Consider the following 22,978-nt stretch of genomic DNA (forward strand, 5'->3'; position numbering starts at 1 on the left):
TGGAACCATGTCTTATAATCAGCTGGTCAACCCTGTTACTGTTAGCACGAGGTCTTATAACCAGCTGGTCAACCCTGTTAGTGTTAGCACCATGTCTTATAACCAGCTGGTCAACCCTGTTACTGTTGGAACCATGTTTTACAACCCGCGTGTCAACCCTGTTACTGTTGGAACCATGTTTTACAACCCGCGTGTCAACCCTGTTACTGTTGGAACCATGTCTTATAATCAGCTGGTCAACCCTGTTACTGTTAGCACGAGGTCTTATAACCAGCTGGTCAACCCTGTTAGTGTTAGCACCATGTCTTATAACCAGCTGGTCAACCCTGTTAGTGTTAACACCTTGTCTTATAACCAGCTGGTCAACCCTGTTAAAATCAAATCAAATCAAATTGTATTTGTCACATACACATGGTTAGCAGATGTTAAAGCGAGTGTAGCGAAATGCTTGTGCTTCTAGTTCCGACAATGCAGTAATAACCAACACGTAATCTAACTAACAATTCCAAAACTACTGTCTTATACACACAAGTGTAGGGAGATAAAGAATATGTACATTAAGATATATGAATGAGTGATGGTACAGAGCAGCATAGGCAAGATACAGTAGATGGTATCGAGTACAGTATATACATATGAGATGAGTATGTAAACAAAGTGGCATTGTTAAAGTGGCTAGTGATACATGTATTACATAAAGATGCAGTAGATGATATAGAGGACAGTATATACGTATACATATGAGATGAATAATGTAGGGTATGTAAACATTATATTAGGTAGCATTGTTTAAAATGGCTAGTGATATATTTTACATAATTTCCCATCAATTCCCAATATTAAAGTGGCTGGAGTTGAGTCAGTGTGTTGGCAGCAGCCACTCAATGTTAGTGGTGGCTGTTTAACAGTCTGATGGCCTTGAGATAGAAACTGTTTTTCAGTCTCTTGGTCCCAGCTTTGATGCACCTGTACTGACCTCGCCTTCTGGATGATAGCGGGGTGAACAGGCAGTGGCTCGGGTGGTTGTTGTCCTTGATGATCTTTATGGCCTTCCTGTAACATCGTGTGGTGTAGGTGTCCTGGAGGGCAGGTAGTTTGCCCCCGGTGATGCGTTGTGCAGACCTCACTACCCTCTGGAGAGCCTTACGGTTGTGGGCGGAGCAGTTGCCGTACCAGGCGGTGATACAGCCCGCCAGGATGCTCTCGATTGTGCATCTGTAGAAGTTTGTGAGTGCTTTTGGTGACAAGCCGAATTGCTGCGCCTTCTTCACGATGCTGTCTGTGTGGGTGGACCAATTCAGTTTGTCTGTGATGTGTATGCCGAGGAACTTAAAACTTACTACCCTCCCCATTACTGTTCCATCGATGTGGATAGGGGGATGTTCCCTCTGCTGTTTCCTGAAGTGTCAACACCAGGTCTTGCAACCAGCGTGTCAACCCTGTTAGTGTCAACACCAGGTCTTGCAACCAGCGTGTCAACCCTGTTAGTGTCAACACCAGGTCTTGCAACCAGCGTGTCAACCCTGTTAGTGTCAACACCAGGTCTTACAACCAGCGTGTCAACCTTGTTAGTGTCAACACCAGGTCTTGCAACCAGCGTGTCAACCCTGTTAGTGTCAACACCAGGTCTTACAACCAGCGTGTCAACCTTGTTAGTGTCAACACCAGGTCTTGCAACCAGCGTGTCAACCCTGTTAGTGTCAACACCAGGTCTTGCAACCAGCGTGTCAACCCTGTTAGTGTCAACACCAGGTCTTGCAACCAGCGTGTCAACCCTGTTAGTGTCAACACCAGGTCTTACAACCAGCGTGTCAACCTTGTTAGTGTCAACACCAGGTCTTGCAACCAGCGTGTCAACCCTGTTAGTGTCAACACCAGGTCTTACAACCAGCGTGTCAACCTTGTTAGTGTCAACACCAGGTCTTGCAACCAGCGTGTCAACCCTGTTAGTGTCAACACCAGGTCTTACAACCAGCATGTCAACCCTGTTAGTGTCAACACCAGGTCTTACAACCAGCGTGTCAACCCTGTTAGTGACAACACCAGGTCTTACAACCAGCGTGTCAACCCTGTTAGTGTCAACACCAGGTCTTACAACCAGCGTGTCAACCCTGTTAGTGACAACACCAGGTCTTACAACCAGCGTGTCAACCCTGTTAGTGTCAACACCAGGTCTTACAACCAGTGTGTCAACCCTGTTAGTGTCAACACCAGGTCTTACAACCAGCTATCTTGTGGGAGGTCTGTGTTACTAAATCACACATGGGGTTACATGGGCTCTGTGTTAACCCTTGCTTCCCCCCTACCTCCAGGTAAGGGACTCAGGTAAGCCCCGTCTGTCCTCCTCTTCTACCCTGACTGTGCGTGTGATTGAGGAGAGCCTTCACCGGCCCGTAGCACTACCCCTGGAGGTCCACATCATCACCATGGAGGACGAGTTTCCTGGAGGAGTTATCGGCCAGCTGCACGCCACTGACGCAGACCCCTACGATGCCCTGACCTTCGGCCACGCCCCTCCGTCTCAACGCTCCCTCTTTAAGATCAGTCCGAGAGACGGTAAGATCATAGCCCTGGGCGGCCTGGACGCCGGTCGCTACTCCCTCAACGCTAGCGTGAGTGACGGACGCTTCGCCGTGCCCGTGGCTGTGAGCGTGCATGTGGAGCAGGCATCGCCAGAGATGCTGCGCGAGGCGGTGACGGTGCGATTTGAGAGTGTGCAACCCCACGACTTCGTGGCAACACATCTAAAAAACGTGGTGAAAGTTCTGAAGGTTGCCGCGGCAACGCAGAAGCAGGACGCGCTGCATGTGCTCAGTCTGCAGCCCGTGGGCGGGACCAGCCAGCTGGATCTGCTGGTTGCCGTGGAGACAGCTGGGGGAGGGTTCTACAAGGCAGCGTACCTGACCCAGAAGCTGAGCGCCTCCCGGAGGCAGCTGGAGGAAGTGCTGAGGGTGTCGGCCATCTTGGATAAGAACTGTTCTGGGCTTGAGTGTCGTGGGGCCCAGTGTGAGCAGAGCATTGTGTTGGACTCTCACGCTCTCATCACCTACAGCACACCCAGGGTTAGCTTTGTGTCGCCACGCTTCCACAGGACCACCCGCTGCACCTGCACTGGTGAGGACCTGCACCCACTCCCACAGTTATGCTACACCCATGTATCATATCACTGTATATGCTTCGTGATGCACTCACATACTCATACAGCAACATACACTGTAACAACCACTCTGTCTGATTGTATAAATACTATAATGATAAATAGCTGATGGCATCTTCAGTGTGTATCTGACCCCTGGGATTAGACAGATCCCCCAGTAGATTGAATTAGCATGTTGTGGCTAACGTGATTAGCACGTCTCCTGGGGACAGAGGATTTGGCTGCCTCTACTCTGAATGCCCCTAAATTTACTTGTCCTCTCTTGCTCTCTTTATTCATCTGTTAATTTCTTCCGTTCTCTCGTTTCACGCTTCTCGTTCCCTTCCTCCTTCTATCCTCTGTCTTCTGTCTCACTCTGTTTCACACCCTCTCCTTCTCTTCTCTTTTCCTTTCATGTTGTTAACCTCTTCCCCCTTCCTCTCTCTCTCACAATCCCTTAATCTCTCCCCTCCTGTCTCTCTTTCTACCTCCCCATTTCCCTCACTCTTCCTTTCTCTCCTTTGTTTCACCGCTCACATCTCTCTCTCTCTCCCTCCCTCCTCTCGCTCTCCTCTCTCTCGCACCTCTTCTATCTCTCTCTCCCTCCATCTCTGTCTCTCTCTCTCTCTCCCTCCCTCTCTCCTTCTATCTCCCTCCCTCTCTCTCTCTCTCTCTCTCTCTCTCTCTCTCCCTCTCTCTCTCTCTCTCTCTCTCTCTCCCTCCCTCTCTGTCTCTCTCTCTCTCTCTCCCTCCCTCCCTCTCTCTCTCTCTCTCTCTCTCTCTCTCTCTCTCTCTCTCTCTCTCTCTCTCTCTCTCTCTCTCTCTCCCTCCTCTCTCTCCATCAGATGGTAGCTGTTCCCCAGCCTCAGAGTTGTGTGATGAGCAGCCCTGCCCAGGAGACATGCAGTGTGTGGGCACAGAGGGCACCAGAGTACCGTACGCCTGCCAGTGTCCACCAGGGAAACTAGGAGAGTGTGCAGGTGCTTCTGAATGTTTGGATCCTTTGTAAATGTGGTGTAATTTGTGGATGCAAATACAAAATTCCAAATGTGTTCAATTGTGTATGTGCTCTGACTCTGCATATCTTTGTGTGTGTGTGTGTGTGTACAGGTCACACGTCTCTGAGTTTCTCAGGGAACAGCTATATCAAGTATAAAGTGTCTGATGGAGGAAGGACAGGAGAGATGAAGCTGGGACTAAGAATCAGAACTCTACAGAGCAGAGGAATCATCATGTACACACACTCTGACCCCTGCACCATACTGAAGGTACCCACACACACTCTGACCCCTGCACCATACTGAAGGTACCCACACACACACTGACCCCTGCACCATACTGAAGGTACCCACACACACACTGACCCCTGCACCATACTAAAGGTACCCACACACACATTGCCCCTGTGCCATACTGAAGGTACCCACACACACACACTAACACCTGTACTATACTGAATGTACCCACACACACACAATAACACCTGTACTATACTGAAGGTACACACACATACACACACAGACCCCTGCACTATACTGAAGGTACCCCCACACACACTGACCACTGCACTATACTGAATGTACCCACACACACACAATAACACCTGTACTATACTGAAGGTACACACACATACACACACAGACCCCTGCACTATACTGAATGTACCCACACACACACTGACCCCTGCACTATACTGAAGGTACCCACACCCACTCTGACCCCTGCACTATACTGAGGGTACCCGCACACACACATTGACCCCTGCACCATACTGAGGGTACCCACACACACACACTAACACCTGTACTATACTAAAGTTACCCACACACACACACACACACACTGACCCCTGCACTATACTGAAGGTACCCACACACACACACACACACACACACACTGACCCCTGCACTGTACTGTAGGTACCCACACTCACACACACACTGACCCCTGCACTATACTGAAGGTACCCACACACACACACTAACACCTGTACTATACTGAATGTACCCACACACACACAATAACACCTGTACTATACTGAAGGTACACACACATACACACACAGACCCCTGCACTATACTGAAGGTACCCCCACACACACTGACCACTGCACTATACTGAATGTACCCACACACACACAATAACACCTGTACTATACTGAAGGTACACACACATACACACACAGACCCCTGCACTATACTGAATGTACCCACACACACACTGACCCCTGCACTATACTGAGGGTACCCACACACACACTGACCCCTGCACTATACTGAGGGTACCCACACACACACTGACCCCTGCACTATACTGAAGGTACCCACACACACATTGACCCCTGCACTATACTGAAGGTACCCACACACACATTGACCCCTGCACCATACTGAGGGTACCCACACACACACACTGACCCCTGCACTATACTGAAGGTACCCACACACACACACACACACACACACTGACCCCTGCACTGTACTGAAGGTACCCACACTCACACACACACTGACCCCTGCACTATACTGAAGGTACCCACACTCACACACACACTGACCCCTGCACTATACTGAAGGTACCCACACACACACTGACCCCTTCACTATACTGAAGGTACACACACACACACACACACACACACACTGACCCCTGCATTATACTGAAGGTACCCACACCCACTCTGACCCCTTCACTATACTGAAGGTACACACACACACACACACACACTGACCCCTGCATTATACTGAAGGTACCCACACCCACTCTGACCCCTTCACTATACTGAAGGTACACACACACACACACTGACCCCTGCACTATACTGAATGTACCCACACTCACACACACACTGACCCCTGCACTATACTGAAGGTACCCACACACACACTGACCCCTGCACCATACTGAAGGTACCCACACACACACTGACCCCTGTACCATACTGAAGGTACCCACACACACACTGACCCCTGCACTATACTGAATGTACCCACACTCACACACACACTGACCCCTGCACTATACTGAAGGTACCCACACACACACTGACCCCTGCACTATACTGAAGGTACCCACACACACACTGACCCCTGCACTATACTGAAGGTACCCACACTCACACACACACTGACCCCTACACTATACTGAAGGTACCCACACTCACACACACACTGACCCCTACACTATACTGAAGGTACCCACACACACACTGACCCATGCACTATACTGAAGGTACCCACACACACACACACTGACCCCTGCACCATACTGAAGGTACCCACACACACACTGACCCATGCACTATACTGAAGGTACCCACACACACACACACTGACCCCTGCACCATACTGAAGGTACCCACACACACACTGACCCATGCACTATACTGAAGGTACCCACACACACACACACTGACCACTGCACCATACTGAAGGTACCCACACACACACACACACACTGACCCCTGCACCATACTGAAGGTACCCACACACACACACACTGACCACTGCACTATACTGAAGGTACCCACACACACACACACTGACCACTGCACTATACTGGAGGTACCCACACACACACACACACTGGCCACTGCACTATACTGAAGGTACCCACACACACACACACACACTGACCCCTGCACCATACTGAAGGTACCCACACACACACACACTGACCACTGCACTATACTGAAGGTACCCACACACACACACACTGACCACTGCACTATACTGGAGGTACCCACACACACACACACACACTGGCCACTGCACTATACTGAAGGTACCCACACACACACACACACACACACACATACACACACTGACCCCTGCACTATACTGAAGGTACCCACACACACATAGACCTCTGCACTATACTGAAGGTACCCACACACACACACACTGACCACTGCACTATACTGGAGGTACCCACACACACACACACACACTGGCCACTGCACTATACTGAAGGTACCCACACACACACACACACACACACACATACACACACTGACCCCTGCACTATACTGAAGGTACCCACACACACATAGACCTCTGCACTATACTGAAGGTACCCACACATACACACACTGACCCCTGCACTATACTGAAGGTACCCACACACACACTGACCCCTGCACAATACTGAAGGTACCCACACACACACTGACCCCTGCACTATACTGAAGGTACCGACACGCACACACACACATGTACTATACTGAAGGTACCGACACACACACACACGGACTCACACACACACGTACACTTGCTGACCCCTGTTTAAGGTACACACCTATACATGCTAATCCCTGTACTATATTGAACATAACATACAGACGTGATCAGCCTACTGTGTTATATTCAAGGTACACACACTGTACACATGCATGGATAGTCTGGATACCCACAGCACGATCCACCTGAAGCTAAGCCACTCATCTGGGTCTAAATCCTGCCTATCTTGTTGTAATTGACAGCTAGAGGAAGGTAAACTGTGGTTCCAGCTGGACTGTGGGAACAGCCCTGGTATGCTGGGTATTTCTGGGAGGCCCATCAACGATGGGAACTGGCACACGGTGACTCTGGAGCTCAACCGTAACTTCACCAGTCTGTCTCTGGACGACAGCTATGTGGAGAGGAGGAGAGGACCACCAAGCTTCCAACCACTAGGGGCAGATGGGTCTATCTACTTTGGAGCACAGGTGGGCTTTCTGTGGAGGGGAAGTGGTGTGTGTTTGGTTTTATTATCCTTGTGGGGACCAGAAAAAATCACAAGTATATTAAAACAAGGAAAATGGGGGTCGTTTCGCCAGGAAAAAGGCTATTTTAGGTTCAGGGGTTAGGTTTAAGGTTACAATTAGGGTTAGGGTTAGAAGTAGAGCTAGGAGTTAGGTTAGGGTTTGGGGTTAGGGGTTAGAGAAAATAGGATTTTGAATGCAAATTAATTGTTTGGTCCCCACAAGGATAGTAAAACAAACATGTAGGGGGGTTGTGAGTATGTGTGTTCGGGACACTGATATGTTTGTTTGGGCATGGCTGATGTGTGTTTTGCATCTGCAAGCGTTATGGATTTGTATGTGTAAGTACAGTGTTTCTCTATAGTGCTCTTACCAATTTAATCTAGTTAGAGTGAGGAACACAACACGCAGGATTGGAAGCTCTGGACGGGAAACTCTGGACGGGAAGCTCTAAATAGGAAGCTCTAGATGGGAAGCTCTGGTAGGAAGCTCTGCAAAGGAAGCTCTAGATAGGGAGCTTTGGATCTGGATAGGAGGCTCTGGATGGGAAGCATTAGATAGGAAACTCTGGATAGGAGGCTCTGGATGGGAAGCATTAGATAGGAAACTCTGGATAGGAAGCTCTGGATGGGAAGCATTAGATAGGAAACTCTGGATAGGAAGCTCTGGATAGGAAGCTCTGAGGAATACAGCCTGTGTGTGTATAAATGAATGTACTGTATTCAGAATCTTTGTCTTTCAAATTGTTGTCTGAACATGACTTGCTCCATCCTCAGAAAACAACATGAAAAAGCTTGGCATTCTGGTTTGATATTATAGTTTTGTGTGCTATACCTATTTATATACAGTACAATATTTGTTTGATTGTTTTTATGTATAAATAAATCTGATGTTACTCATGTCATAAATCTGATGTTACTCTCCCCCAGGTCCAGCCTCCTAACTCTCGCAGCCTGACAGACAAGAAGGGTCCTCGGGTGACGGATGGTTTCCAGGGCTGCCTGGACTCTGTGATGCTCAACAACAACGAGCTGCCCCTGCAGAACAAGAGGAGTCGCTATGCCGAGGTGGTGGGCCTGACAGAGCTGAAGCTGGGCTGTGTTCTCTACCCCGACTCCTGCCTGAAACAGCCCTGCCTCCACGGAGCCACCTGCACCAGCCTGCCCTCTGGTGGTGAGTCTGGGGAACTGCAAGAGGAAATAGATGCGGTCACAAGAGGTTGTGTGTTTGTTTTTTGTTTTTTTGTTTTTTTTACCTTTATTTAACTAGGCAAGTCAGTTAAGATGGCCTAGGAACAGTGGGTTAACTGCCTGTTCAGGGGCGGAACGACAGTTTGGTACCTTGACAGCTCAGGGTTTGAACTTGCAACCTTCCGGTTACCAGTTCAACGCTCTAACCACTAGACTGCCGTGTGTGTGTGTGTGTGTGTGTGTGTGTGTGTGTGTGTGTGTGTGTGTGTGTGTGTGTGTGTGTGTGTGTGTGTGTGTGTGTGTGTGTGTGTGTGTGTGTGTGTGTGTGTGTGTGTGTGTGTGTGTGTGTGTGTGTGTGTGTGTGTGTGTGTGTGTGTGTGTGTGTGTGTGTGTGTGTGTGTGTGTGTGTGTGTGTGTGTGTGTGTGGGGAGGCTGGTGGGTGGGTGGAGGCTGGTGGGTGGGTGGAGGCTGGTGGGTGGGTGGAGGCTGGTGGGTGGAGCTATGGTAGGACAGGCTCATTGTAATGGCTGAAATGGAATTAATGGAACAGAGTCAAATGTGGTTTTCTATTTGTTTGATACCATTTTATTTATTACAATCCAGTCATTAAAATGAGCCTGTCCTCCTATTGCACATCCCACTAGCCTCCTCTGTTGTGTGTGTGAAACAAACAGCCTGGGTTGGTGACCATTAGTGTCCACAATACACATACCGATTTCCTGTTTGATTGATTAGCGTTTTACTTGGAGGTCATCATGGTGATGGATGATGATCTGTGCCAGCCTGAGCCCCTGAGCGCCTGAGCCAGCCTGTGCCCCTGAGCCAGCCTGTGCCCCTGAGCCAGCCTGTGCCCCTGAGCCAGCCTGTGCCCCTGAGCCAGCCTGAGCCCCTGAGCGCCTGAGCCAGCCTGTGCCCCTGAGCCAGCCTGTGCCCCTGAGCCAGCCTGTGCCCCCGAGCCAGCCTGTGCCCCTGAGCCAGCCTGTGCCCCCGAGCCAGCCTGTGCCCCTGAGCCAGCCTGTGCCCCCGAGCCAGCCTGTGCCCCTGAGCCAGCCTGTGCCCCTGAGCCAGCCTGAGCGCCTGAGCCAGCCTGTGCCCCTGAGCCAGCCTGTGCCCCTGAGCCAGCCTGTGCCCCTGAGCCAGCCTGAGCCAGCCTGTGCCCCTGAGCCAGCCTGAGCCCCTGAGCCAGCCTGAGCCAGCCTGTGCCCCTGAGCCAGCCTGTGCCCCTGAGCCAGCCTGAGCCCCTGAGCCAGCCTGAGCCAGCCTGTGCCCCTGAGCCAGCCTGAGCCCCTGAGCCAGCCTGAGCCCCTGAGCCAGCCTGAGCCCCCGAGCCAGCCTGAGCACCTGAGCCAGCCTGAGCCCCTGAGCCAGCCTGTGCCCCTGAGCCAGCCTGTGCCCCTGAGCCAGCCTGTGCCCCTGAGCCAGCCTGTGCCCCTGAGCCAGCCTGAGCCAGCCTGAGCCCCTGAGCCAGCCTGAGCCCCTGAGCCAGCCTGAGCCCCCGTGCCAGCCTGAGCCCCTGAGCCAGCCTGAGCCCCTGAGCCAGCCTGAGCCCCTGAGCCAGCCTGTGCCCCTGAGCCAGCCTGTGCCCCTGAGCCAGCCTGTGCCCCTGAGCCAGCCTGTGCCCCTGAGCCAGCCTGAGCCCCTGAGCCAGCCTGAGCCCCTGAGCCAGCCTGTGCCCCTGAGCCAGCCTGTGCCCCTGAGCCAGCCTATACCCCTGAGCCAGCCTGTGCCCCTGAGCCAGCCTGAGCCCCTGAGCCAGCCTGAGCCCCTGAGCCAGCCTGTGCCCTTGAGCCAGCCTGTGCCCTTGAGCCAGCCTGTGCCCCTGAGCCAGTCTGAGCCCCTGAGCCAGCCTGTGCCCCTGAGCCAGCCTATACCCCTGAGCCAGTCTGAGCCCCTGAGCCAGCCTGTGCCCCTGAGCCAGCCTATACCCCTGAGCCAGTCTGAGCCCCTGAGCCAGCCTGTGCCCTTGAGCCAGCCTGTGCCCCTGAGCCAGCCTGTGCCCCTGAGCCAGCCTGTGCCCCTGAGCCAGCCTGAGCCAGCCTGAGCCCCTGAGCCAGCCTGAGCCCCTGAGCCAGCCTGAGCCCCCGTGCCAGCCTGAGCCCCTGAGCCAGCCTGAGCCCCTGAGCCAGCCTGAGCCCCTGAGCCAGCCTGTGCCCTTGAGCCAGCCTGTGCCCCTGAGCCAGCCTGTGCCCCTGAGCCAGCCTGTGCCCCTGAGCCAGCCTGAGCCCCTGAGCCAGCCTGAGCCCCTGAGCCAGCCTGTGCCCCTGAGCCAGCCTGTGCCCCTGAGCCAGCCTATACCCCTGAGCCAGCCTGTGCCCCTGAGCCAGCCTGTGCCCCTGAGCCAGCCTGAGCCCCTGAGCCAGCCTGTGCCCTTGAGCCAGCCTGAGCCCCTGAGCCAGCCTGTGCCCCTGAGCCAGTCTGAGCCCCTGAGCCAGCCTGTGCCCCTGAGCCAGCCTATACCCCTGAGCCAGCCTGTGCCCCTGAGCCAGCCTATGCCCCTGAGCCAGCCTATACCCCTGAGCCAGCCTGTGCCCCTGAGCCAGCCTGTACCCCTGAGCCAGCCTGTGCCCCTGAGCCAGCCTGTACCCCTGAGCCAGCCTGTACCCCTGAGCCAGCCTGTGCCCCTGAGCCAGCCTGTGCCCCTGAGCCAGCCTGTGCCCCTGAGCCAGCCTGTGCCCCTGAGCCAGCCTGTGCCCCTGAGCCAGCCTGTACCCCTGAGCCAGCCTGTGCCCCTGAGCCAGCCTGTGCCCCTGAGCCAGCCTGTGCCCCTGAGCCAGCCTGTGCCCCTGAGCCAGCCTGTACCCCTGAGCCAGCCTGTACCCCTGAGCCAGCCTGTACCCCTGAGCCAGCCTGTACCCCTGAGCCAGCCTGTGCCCCTGAGCCAGCCTGTGCCCCTGAGCCAGCCTGTGCCCCTGAGCCAGCCTGTGCCCCTGAGCCAGCCTGTACCCCTGAGCCAGCCTGTACCCCTGAGCCAGCCTGTACCCCTGAGCCAGCCTGTACCCCTGAGCCAGCCTGAGCCCCTGAGCCAGCCTGTACCCCTGAGCCAGCCTGTACCCCTGAGCCAGCCTGAGCCCCTGAGCCAGCCTGTACCCCTGAGCCAGCCTGTGCCCCTGAGCCAGCCTGTACCCCTGAGCCAGCCTGTGCCCCTGAGCCAGCCTGTGCCCCTGAGCCAGCCTGTACCCCTGAGCCAGCCTGTGCCCCTGAGCCAGCCTGTACCCCTGAGCCAGCCTGTGCCCCTGAGCCAGCCTGTACCCCTGAGCCAGCCTGTGCCCCTGAGCCAGCCTGTGCCCCTGAGCCAGCCTGTACCCCTGAGCCAGCTGGCACACTATAACCTCTCCAGGGATCTGGATCTCCCGTTAATCAACGTTAATCTATTATTAATCCATAATGAACTCCTAATTAAACTGAACTTGGCCCACTGTTTTTTTCCAAAGGTGGGACTGTGAAAAATCCTCATAGTAGACTCCTTCATCACTTCTGTTTTCTTTCTCTCTTTCTCTCTCTCTCTCTCTCTATTTCTCTCTCTTTTTTTGTCTGCCTGATCATGTTACCTTCTCTCTGTCCTTATCTTCCTCTCTTTGTGTCGTCATATCTCTCGAGTTGCTCTTTGTTTTTTTGTCTGTTCATATCTCTTCTCCTTTTGCCTGAACTCAAAAGACCTACATGAACAAATCGTATCGTTTTAAAATCAGACTACCGCGAGGGCTCAAGACGTTGGCATTTTACTGGAGTCAATAGGGAAGCCTGGTTAAATGTCATCTCTATAGAAATTCCCTGCCTGGACTCAGCAGGGTGACCCCTTGACTTAATGTGCTGACTTAACACATCGAGGCCAAGACTCAACACAGAGAGAGTGACTTAACGCTCCCCTGTGTTGGTCTTTCCCGTTCTCCCCACTCGCATTGCGTAGCACTCTGAAAAGAGCACGGCATTCTGGGGCTTGTCATGGTCCCCTGTTTTTGGCACACCCGACCTTTGTGTAAAGGTTATCGGAGTGTGTGTGTATGTATTCCGGTATCCCACTGTGTGTGTGTCTGTCTGTGCTGTGTTGATAAACACAGTGACATTTCCCTGTGTTTTCCTAGAGGTGTGTGTGTTTATGATTGTGTGTGTGTGTGTCAGTGTGATTTCCCAGTTGCATGTGCCTCTAGGTGTGTGTGTGTACCCGTGTGATATCCCAGAGGTGTGTGTGTGTTGATGTTTATGCTGGCAAGCTCTCGTCAACCCCATGCCAACTATCCCTGGCACCGCCGCCAAAGTTCAAATGCACACACTAGTCTCTACATTCCTGTGTGTGTGATGGATTGTGTGTGTGTGTGTGTGTGTTCTGAATCTGCTATGATGGTCTGTCTGCTTTGTTGAATTATAGCACTACTACAACTGTATGCAGAATACTTCATTTTACACCCCCATACTATCTCTGACTTTGCTGATAGCAACTTAATTGAGGGAAAATGTACTTAATGTGATATGTGGTTGTCCCACCTAGCTATCTTAAGATGAATGCACTAACTGTAAGTCTCCCCCGGTAAGAGCTCTCTGTCTCTTCTCTCTCTCGTCCCACTCTCTCTGTCTCTTCTCTCTCTCTTCCCACTCTCTCTCTCTCTCTTCCCACTCTCTCTCTCTCTCTTCTCTCTCTCTTCCCACTCTCTCTGTCTCTTCTCTCTCTCGTCCCACTCTCTCTGTCTCTTCTCTCTCTCTTCCCACTCTCTCTCTCTCTTTTCTCTCTCTTCCCACTCTCTCTCTCTCTCTCTTCTCTCTCTCTTCCCACTCTCTCTCTCTCTCTCTCTGTCTCTTCTCTCTCTCGTCCCACTCTCTCTGTCTCTTCTCTCTCTCTTCCCACTCTCTCTCTCTCTCTTCTCTCTCTCTTCCCACTCTCTTTGTCTCTTCTCTCTCTCTTCCCACTCTCTCTCTCTCTTCTCTCTCTCTTCCCACTCTCTCTCTCTCTCTCTCTCTCTCTCTCCCACTCTCTCTCTCTGTCTCTTCTCTCTCTCTTCCCACTCTCTTTGTCTCTTCTCTCTCTCTTCCCACTCTCTCTCTCTCTCTTCTCTCTCTCTTCCCACTCTCTCTCTCTCTCTCTCTCTCTCTTCTCTCTCTCTTCCCACTCTCTCTCTCTGTCTCTTCTCTCTCTTCCCACTCTCTTTGTCTCTTCTCTCTCTCTTCCCACTCTCTCTCTCTTCTCTCTCTCTCTCTCTCTCTCTTCTCTCTCTCTCTCTCTCTCTCTCTCTTCTCTCTCTCTTCCCACTCTCTCTCTCTGTCTCTTCTCTCTCTTCCCACTCTCTTTGTCTCTTCTCTCTCTCTTCCCACTCTCTCTCTCTTCTCTCTCTCTTCCCACTCTCTCTGTCTCTTCTCTCTCTCTTCCCACTCTCTCTGTCTCTTCTCTCTCTCTTCCCACTCTCTCTGTCTCTTCTCTCTCTCTTCCCACTCTCTCTGTCTCTTCTCTCTCTCTTCCCACTCTCTCTGTCTCTTCTCTCTCTCTTCCCACTCTCTCTGTCTCTTCTCTCTCTCTTCCCACTCTCTCTGTCTCTTCTCTCTCTCTTCCCACTCTCTCTGTCTCTTCTCTCTCCCTTCCCACTCTCTCTGTCTCTTCTCTCTCTCTTCCCACTCTCTCTGTCTCTTCTCTCTCTCTTCCCACTCCACTCTCTCTCTCCTCTCTCTCTCTTCCCACTCCACTCTCTCTCTCCTCTCTCTCTCTTCCCACTCTCTCTGTCTCTCTCTCTCCCTTTTTATTCCTGTCCTTTCCTGTCCCTTTGCATCTTCTCTCTGTGTATTAGTGTTTGCCTGTAGTTGCAGACCCCAGTACACTGGAGGGCACTGTGAGACAGAGATCACAGCTTGCGTTCCTAACCCCTGCCTCAACAGTGGTGTGTGCAAAGCCATCGGCAACGCTTTCCTCTGCAGCTGCAGGAGAGGGTTCCAGGGCACCACGTGAGTTACTATCGCACAAATGATCACACTGTAAACATACAGTATACACGCCAACACACTCCTGTCCTGAACACATACCCATGGAGTTGAATATGACAGACACAACAACACCCTTTCACTCACTCACTCACTCACTCACTCACTCACTCACTCACTCACTCACTCACTCACTCACTCACTCACTCACTCACTCACTCACTCACATAATCACCCACCTTTTAAATTAGCTGTTTGTTTTAGCTGGTTCAGCTGCCTACTAGCACAAGTAGTAGGCATAATATAAAGTATGTATAAAGCCCTCTGTGAACGCAATGCATCATCCTTCCCACTAGGTGGCAGTACAAACCAGCTTTTCTCGACAGTGATAGGCTGATGAGCAGAAGAGCCAGAGCCCCAAGCTGTCTGCAGCATGTTTAAGATTCACTCAAAGAGTTGAAAGAGTAAAGAAGATGGCATTTCATTCTGCTTGTCTCCTTCTCTCCAGGGGGTTTAGGGGTGTTCCACTGTTACATTAGAAATCAAGGCTAAGATACAACGCCACAAGCTCACTCATGTATACACTTTTCTTACTCGCTGAAACACACACACACACACACACACACACACAAACAAACCAACACACACACACAAACAAACCAACACACACACACACACGCCAGAAGCTTGTGTTCCATCATCAAAGCCATTTTAATTTCAGATGAGGAAGATCAGGAAAGTCAATCTCAGTGTGGTTGTTATTTAATAGGGAGCATATGAGACTAGGAGTCCCTGAGCTGTCCTCTATCTCCCTCTCTACATCACTTTCCTCCCACCTCCAAATGAAAGGAGAGTCTTCCTCAATTTTAGTTAGTCAAGTATTAAATGACCCACAAACTATCTGTATGTAACAGTTTATTAAAGATTCTGATGTATTGATAATCACCTACTTCAAGGATCATTTTTGGAGTGTATTTTCTCCAGGGGCATCTGTAAGTCAAACTATCCAAACTAATTACCAAACTGAGTTTTAACAACCCCTCTGCCCACGTTCCTCCATTCACCCTCTCCAGGTGCGAGGAGGATGTAAACGAGTGTGAGCGGGGCAGAGCCACGGGCGGTGAGGCAGAATGCGAGAATGGCGGTGTGTGCGTCAACACGCACGGCTCGTTCTACTGTAACTGCACGGCGGGCTTTGTGGGCCAGCGCTGCGGCCTGCGGCCCGTGGTGGTACCGGACATGCAGGCTGGACACGCCGTGCTGGGGAAAGAAGAACTGATCGGCATCACTGTTGTCCTCTTTGTCATCGTCACCCTCATCATCCTCTTCATCGCCTTCCGCAAGAAGGTATCTGTGTTGTTTGATTTATTCTTGTGTGTTTTATTTCTTTATTCATTTTTAACTTGTTTTGTATCTGAGGTTTAAAAGGCTTCTAAAAAATGTAATTTCCACTTTGAAATTTCAGGCTTGATATTCTCTTATGAAATGTTTTATCAACCCCAACAAAAATGTCCATAAATTGTAATCCACATATTCATTTACATTTCAGTTGCTGTAGGATTATTTTCATGCTGCAGCAAACTGGCTCAAATTAAAATCCTACATCTGTAATACTATATATTGTTTTACAAGAAATACAATAAAAACTATATTTTGTCTCCAGGTGTTCCAGAAGAACTACTCCCGTAACAACTTGACGCTGGTCCAAGATCCAGCAACAGCAGCTCTGTTAAACAAGGCCAATGGGGTTCAGTTCAAGACCCTGCGCTGCATGCCGGGAGACCCCTTGAACCTGTACGCCGAAGCGGGGCTGTGCGCCACGGTGATAGGGGGAGGAGCCGGAATGATCGGCCCGCCCCAGGTGCCTGTGAGGCCCATGGCGTACACACCTTGTTTCCAAGGTGACCCACGGTCCACGCTGGAGAAGATGGCGGACGGGAGAGGCGTGGAACACAATGAGATGAGCACCTTCCACCCAGAGTCACCCAGGGTTCTGGGAGGCACGATGCGGAGGGGGGTGGTGGTGTGCAGCGTGGCACCCAACCTACCACCTGTCTCGCCCTGCCGTTCCGACTGTGATTCCATCCGCAAGAGCCCCTGGGACAGCGACGAGGGTCTGTGTGTGTGCGTGGGGGGGGCATAGTATGATGCGTTTGAACCTGTTTGTGTGTGGTATAGTCTTTGTTCATACATGTTTGTTTTTGTCTTGTGTGTGTGCAATCGTGCATGTTTTCAAATGTTCGTTTGTGAATGTGTATCCCTCCAAGTGATTCTCTTTTCCAGGAACCCTTGAGGAGGAGGGCATTGTTGTACCATTTCCATATTCATTCATATTTATATTGTACTAAACTATAGTCAGACTGCATCACGTTCAGTTTATCAAGACCATCCTAATTATAAGCTGGCTTTGATTCCCAAATCATAAGATTGTGTGTGTGTGTGTGTGTGTGTGTGTGTGTGTGTGTGTGTGTGGGGGGGGGGGTGTGTGTGTGTGTGGTGGTGGGGGGGTACTTCTAGCTCTCCGTGCCATCATTGTTGTCACTGGGGCCGAGGTGTGTGTGAGGTGTGCCTCAACAAAGACAGCCCTGGTACTAACGAGCCTGTGTTCTTCTGTGACTATCCTTGCAAAGGGGCAACCCTCCCTGGCCTGCTCCCAACTTCCTCTGCCCTCCTAACTTCTGACGCCCTGACCTCTAACCTCTGACCTCTTCCTGCAGGTAAAATGGTAGATATGGGTGATGAGATGACCTGTTTCTCAGGGAGTAACAAGGGCAGCAACTCTGAGGTCCAATCACTGAGCTCCTTCCAGTCCGACTCTTGCGATGACAACGGTAAGACACGCCCCGCCTTTCTCGTAACTCTTTCTGGCCACACCCATAACGACAGTGAGCTAGTCTACCGTCTGGTCCGATAACAACCCTTAACAACCCCTCACAACCTTTTAATGTCGGCAGATTCAGAGGAACCAGATGTGAAAGCAGTATGGCCAAAGCTCCCTAAAGCACATTGCTATGACCATATTGCTTCAATAACAGTCCCATTAGATTGGCCAACACCAAGGGGTGGAGTCAGAGGTGGTTTGGGGAAGGGCTTTAGTAAATGCTGTGTTTTATTCTTTCCTAAAGCCTCTCTCCAACAAATGCATTTACTCCTGCTGTGTTATAAAAGGGTTTCAGGAAACACTAACATCCAGTGTTAGTTTATTTGCCCCAAATCATGTTGATTTATTGTTTACATGTGTTTAATATCATTTGTCCGTGTTAATTCCTGGAGGCTTTTTCTCCTTTTTATTCTAGTGATTTTGTTAACTTTTTAATTTCCACACCTGTCAAATTGTGTTTTAGTTTGGAAGTGAGCGAGTGTACAGTGTGCAGACAGACAGCAAGCTGACCTAAGAGGAATGACACAACGCTTCCGTCCACACAGCTGTGTTGTGTTTGTTAACTTGTCATCGTTTCATCATTATGCATTCAAACACATGTTGTTCTCTTCCGTGGCGTTCTATGGTTATAGTCGTTGATGCTCCAGCTCCAATTGTTGGCAGAAGCCAGTTCAGGTTTCAGGGGGTTGTTTATGTGTTGTGTTATCTGTGTTTTGTATTGTTATGTAACTTGTGTTGTGTTGTTGTGGACTTTGTGGAGTTTTGCTATTGGAAGAATGTCAGTAGTAGTTATTTTTACTTAGAGAAATAGCCTATAAGTTGTTATTTCTGGATCAACATGGATCACTCAGATCATTCTGCAAAAATCACTGCTATCACCATGGTGAATCTACATCATCATAGGGTGCTGCTACTATGTACTAGACTACATAGCTGAAATGCAATGTTGATGTATCAACATTGATGCTTCATTCATTCATAATTAATGGAACCACTTCACTGTCAATATGATCACATTTCACATAGCTGACTGTGATGTCAGCCAATCAGGCCACAGAACAGTTTGCAGCAGACCAATCAGTGCGAATGACCGCTCCAGTGGATATGATCTGATGTCATTATTATGTTCATTCCATTTGATTTATTTCTCTTTCTTGTTATTTTTGTAATCATCTGATTTTCATTGAATGTCTTCAAAACATATAATTTAACAATCTAGCTCTCGTCTCTCTGAACACAGCCCTACCTCATGTTTACATTTGTAAATGGAAGTAAGTGTGTGTGTGTGTGTGTGTGTGTGTGTGTGTGTGTGTGTGTGTGTGTGTGTGTGTGTGTGTGTGTGTGTGTGTGTGTGTAGGTGTGTGTGTGTGTGTGTGTGTGTGTGTGTTTTCTTGCTGGGGATACTCTCCAATACTTGGATAAGCAAATGCACATGGATTATGTGTTAGTCCCCTCCTACACTTTTAGAAAAAAGGGTTCCAAAAGTTTTTTTGGGGCTGTCCCCATAAGTTAACCTTTTTTGGTTCCAAGTAGAAAGAACCCTTTCGGGTTCCATGTAGAACATGTAGTACATGGAACCCAAAACAGTTCTACCTGGAACCGAAAGGTGTTCTCCAAAGGGTTATCCTATGTGGAAAGCCTAAAACCCCTTTGAGATCTAGATAGCACCCTTTTCTCTAAAAGTGGTTCCATTTGTAGCTTTTGATCAGACACCTCCCATACTACACGGCCCTAGTGTTTATCCCATCTTCAGCCAATAGTAGCTTTTTCCTGGGAGTCTGTTGTCAACTTCCTGTGTCTCAAATCGTGTCTCCTCCCTCTGCTTCTCTCCAACAAGCCTCCATAGTGACCGTCATTCGACAGGTCAATGATGCAGTCGACACTATTGAAAACGAAGGTACCATGTCTCATCCATCCTTCTCTCTCTCTCTATCCTTCTGACGCTCTCTTTACTTCTCCCTGCACTTCTCTCTCTATGAGATGCCATGACAATGCTATCCATGACAATACCATGACAGTGATGTTGTTTGAAAATCGTGTACTTCAGCTATGGTGTTAAATACATGGCTTGTATGTAATCTCAATGTACACACATACTGTAGGCTTTATATTTTCAGTACACATCCAAATACCTAGCTTACATGGAACCCTTGTGTTGAAGTGGCAAGCCTCAACACACACACACACACACACACACACACACACACACACACACACACACACACACACACACACACACATCAGGGGTTCATGGGGATAGGCTGAAAAGGTCAGGGCTGGGCTGAATCAGAGTTTAACTCACAACATATGCATTGACATATTACACATACTGTACATAAATAAACTGACATATTACACATACATAAAGAAACTGACATATTACCCATACTGTATATAAAGAAACTGACATATTACACATACTGTACTTAAAGAAACTGACATATTACACATACTGTATATAAAGAAACTGACATATTACACATACTGTACTTAAAGAAACTGACATATTACACATACTGTATATAAAGAAACTGACATATTACACATACTGTACTTAAAGAAACTGACATATTACACATACTGTACTTAAAGAAACTGACATATTACCCATACTGTATATAAAGAAACTGACATATTACCCATACTGTACTTAAAGAAACTGACATATTACACATACTGTATATAAAGAAACTGACATATTACACATACTGTACTTAAAGAAACTGACATATTACCCATACTGTACTTAAAGAAACTGACGTATTACACATACTGTACATAAAGAAACTGACATATTACCCATACTGTACATAAAGAAACTGACATATTACACATACATAAAGAAACTGACATATTACCCATACTGTACATAAAGAAACTGACATATTACACATACTGTACATAAAGAAACTGACATATTACACATACTGTACATAAAGAAACTGACATATTACACATACATAAAGAAACTGACATATTACCCATACTGTACATAAAGAAACTGACATATTACACATACATAAAGAAACTGACATATTACCCATACTGTACATAAAGAAACTGACATATTACACATACTGTACATAAAGAAACTGACATATTACACATACTGTACATAAAGAAACTGACATATTACACATATATTACACATACATATTACACATACTGTATAAAGAAACTGACATATTACACATACTGTACATAAAGAAACTGACATATTACACATACTGTACATAAAGAAACTGACATATTACACATACTGTACTTAAAGAAACTGACATATTACACATACTGTACATATTAACATACTGACATAAAGAAACTGACATATTACACATACTGTACATAAAGAAACTGACATATTACACATACTGTACATAAAGAAACTGACATATTACACATACATAAAGAAACTGACATATTACCCATACTGTACATAAAGAAACTGACATATTACACATACATAAAGAAACTGACATATTACCCATACTGTACATAAAGAAACTGACATATTACCCATACTGTACTTAAAGAAACTGACATATTACACATACTGTACTTAAAGAAATTGACATATTACACATACTGTACTTAAAGAAACTGACATATTACACATACTGTACTTAAAGAAACTGACGTATTACACATACTGTACATAACGAAACTGACATATTACCCATACTGTACATAAAGAAACTGACATATTACACATACATAAAGAAACTGACATATTACCCATACTGTACATAAAGAAACTGACATATTACACATACTGTACATAAAGAAACTGACATATTACACATACATAAAGAAACTGACATATTACCCATACTGTACATAAAGAAACTGACATATTACCCATACTGTACATAAAGAAACTGACATATTACACATACTGTACTTAAAGAAACTGACATATTACACATACTGTACATAAAGAAACTGACATATTACACATACTGTACTTAAAGAAACTGACATATTACACATACTGTACTTAAAGAAACTGACATATTACACATACTGTACTTAAAGAAACTGACATATTACACATACATAAAGAAACTGACATATTACCCATACTGTACATAAAGAAACTGACATATTACCCATACTGTACTTAAAGAAACTGACTTATTACCCATACTGTACATAAAGAAACTGACATATTACCCATACTGTACATAAAGAAACTGACATATTACACATACTGTACATAAAGAAACTGACATATTACACATACTGTATATAAAGAAACTGACATATTACACATACTGTACTTAAAGAAACTGACATATTACACATACTGTATATAAAGAAACTGACATATTACACATACTGTACTTAAAGAAACTGACATATTACACATACTGTATATAAAGAAACTGACATATTACACATACTGTACATAAAGAAACTGACATATTACACATACTGTATATAAAGAAACTGACATATTACACATACTGTACTTAAAGAAACTGACATATTACACATACTGTACTTAAAGAAACTGACATATTACCCATACTGTATATAAAGAAACTGACATATTACCCATACTGTACTTAAAGAAACTGACATATTACACATACTGTATATAAAGAAACTGACATATTACACATACTGTACTTAAAGAAACTGACATATTACCCATACTGTACTTAAAGAAACTGACGTATTACACATACTGTACATAAAGAAACTGACATATTACCCATACTGTACATAAAGAAACTGACATATTACACATACATAAAGAAACTGACATATTACCCATACTGTACATAAAGAAACTGACATATTACACATACTGTACATAAAGAAACTGACATATTACACATACTGTACATAAAGAAACTGACATATTACACATACATAAAGAAACTGACATATTACCCATACTGTACATAAAGAAACTGACATATTACACATACATAAAGAAACTGACATATTACCCATACTGTACATAAAGAAACTGACATATTACACATACTGTACATAAAGAAACTGACATATTACACATACTGTACATAAAGAAACTGACATATTACACATACATAAAGAAACTGACATATTACCCATACTGTACATAAAGAAACTGACATATTACACATACTGTACTTAAA

At 47.8% G+C, this 22,978-nt stretch overlaps 1 protein-coding gene across 4 annotated transcripts in view; it reads left to right on the forward strand.

Moving 5' to 3' along the window:
* Nucleotides 1-22,978, forward strand: part of LOC135553119 (protocadherin Fat 3-like) — a 378,888-nt gene that overhangs the window by 348,452 nt on the left and 7,458 nt on the right. For 2 of the 4 annotated variants that reach the window (XM_064985238.1, XM_064985239.1), the window contains 10 exons: nucleotides 2,313-3,114; nucleotides 3,982-4,116; nucleotides 4,247-4,404; nucleotides 7,617-7,841; nucleotides 8,807-9,050; nucleotides 14,839-14,992; nucleotides 16,042-16,315; nucleotides 16,632-17,082; nucleotides 17,686-17,799; nucleotides 19,687-19,746. In XM_064985238.1, the coding sequence (XP_064841310.1) occupies nucleotides 2,313-3,114; nucleotides 3,982-4,116; nucleotides 4,247-4,404; nucleotides 7,617-7,841; nucleotides 8,807-9,050; nucleotides 14,839-14,992; nucleotides 16,042-16,315; nucleotides 16,632-17,082; nucleotides 17,686-17,799; nucleotides 19,687-19,746 (2,617 nt within the window). The remainder of the gene's footprint in view (nucleotides 1-2,312; nucleotides 3,115-3,981; nucleotides 4,117-4,246; nucleotides 4,405-7,616; nucleotides 7,842-8,806; nucleotides 9,051-14,838; nucleotides 14,993-16,041; nucleotides 16,316-16,631; nucleotides 17,083-17,685; nucleotides 17,800-19,686; nucleotides 19,747-22,978) is intronic. The other 2 variants (XM_064985240.1, XM_064985241.1) reach the window with 1 other exon arrangement.

Source organism: Oncorhynchus masou, chromosome 13 (assembly GCF_036934945.1).
Source record: "Oncorhynchus masou masou isolate Uvic2021 chromosome 13, UVic_Omas_1.1, whole genome shotgun sequence".
In the NCBI taxonomy this organism is placed as follows: domain Eukaryota; kingdom Metazoa; phylum Chordata; class Actinopteri; order Salmoniformes; family Salmonidae; genus Oncorhynchus; species Oncorhynchus masou.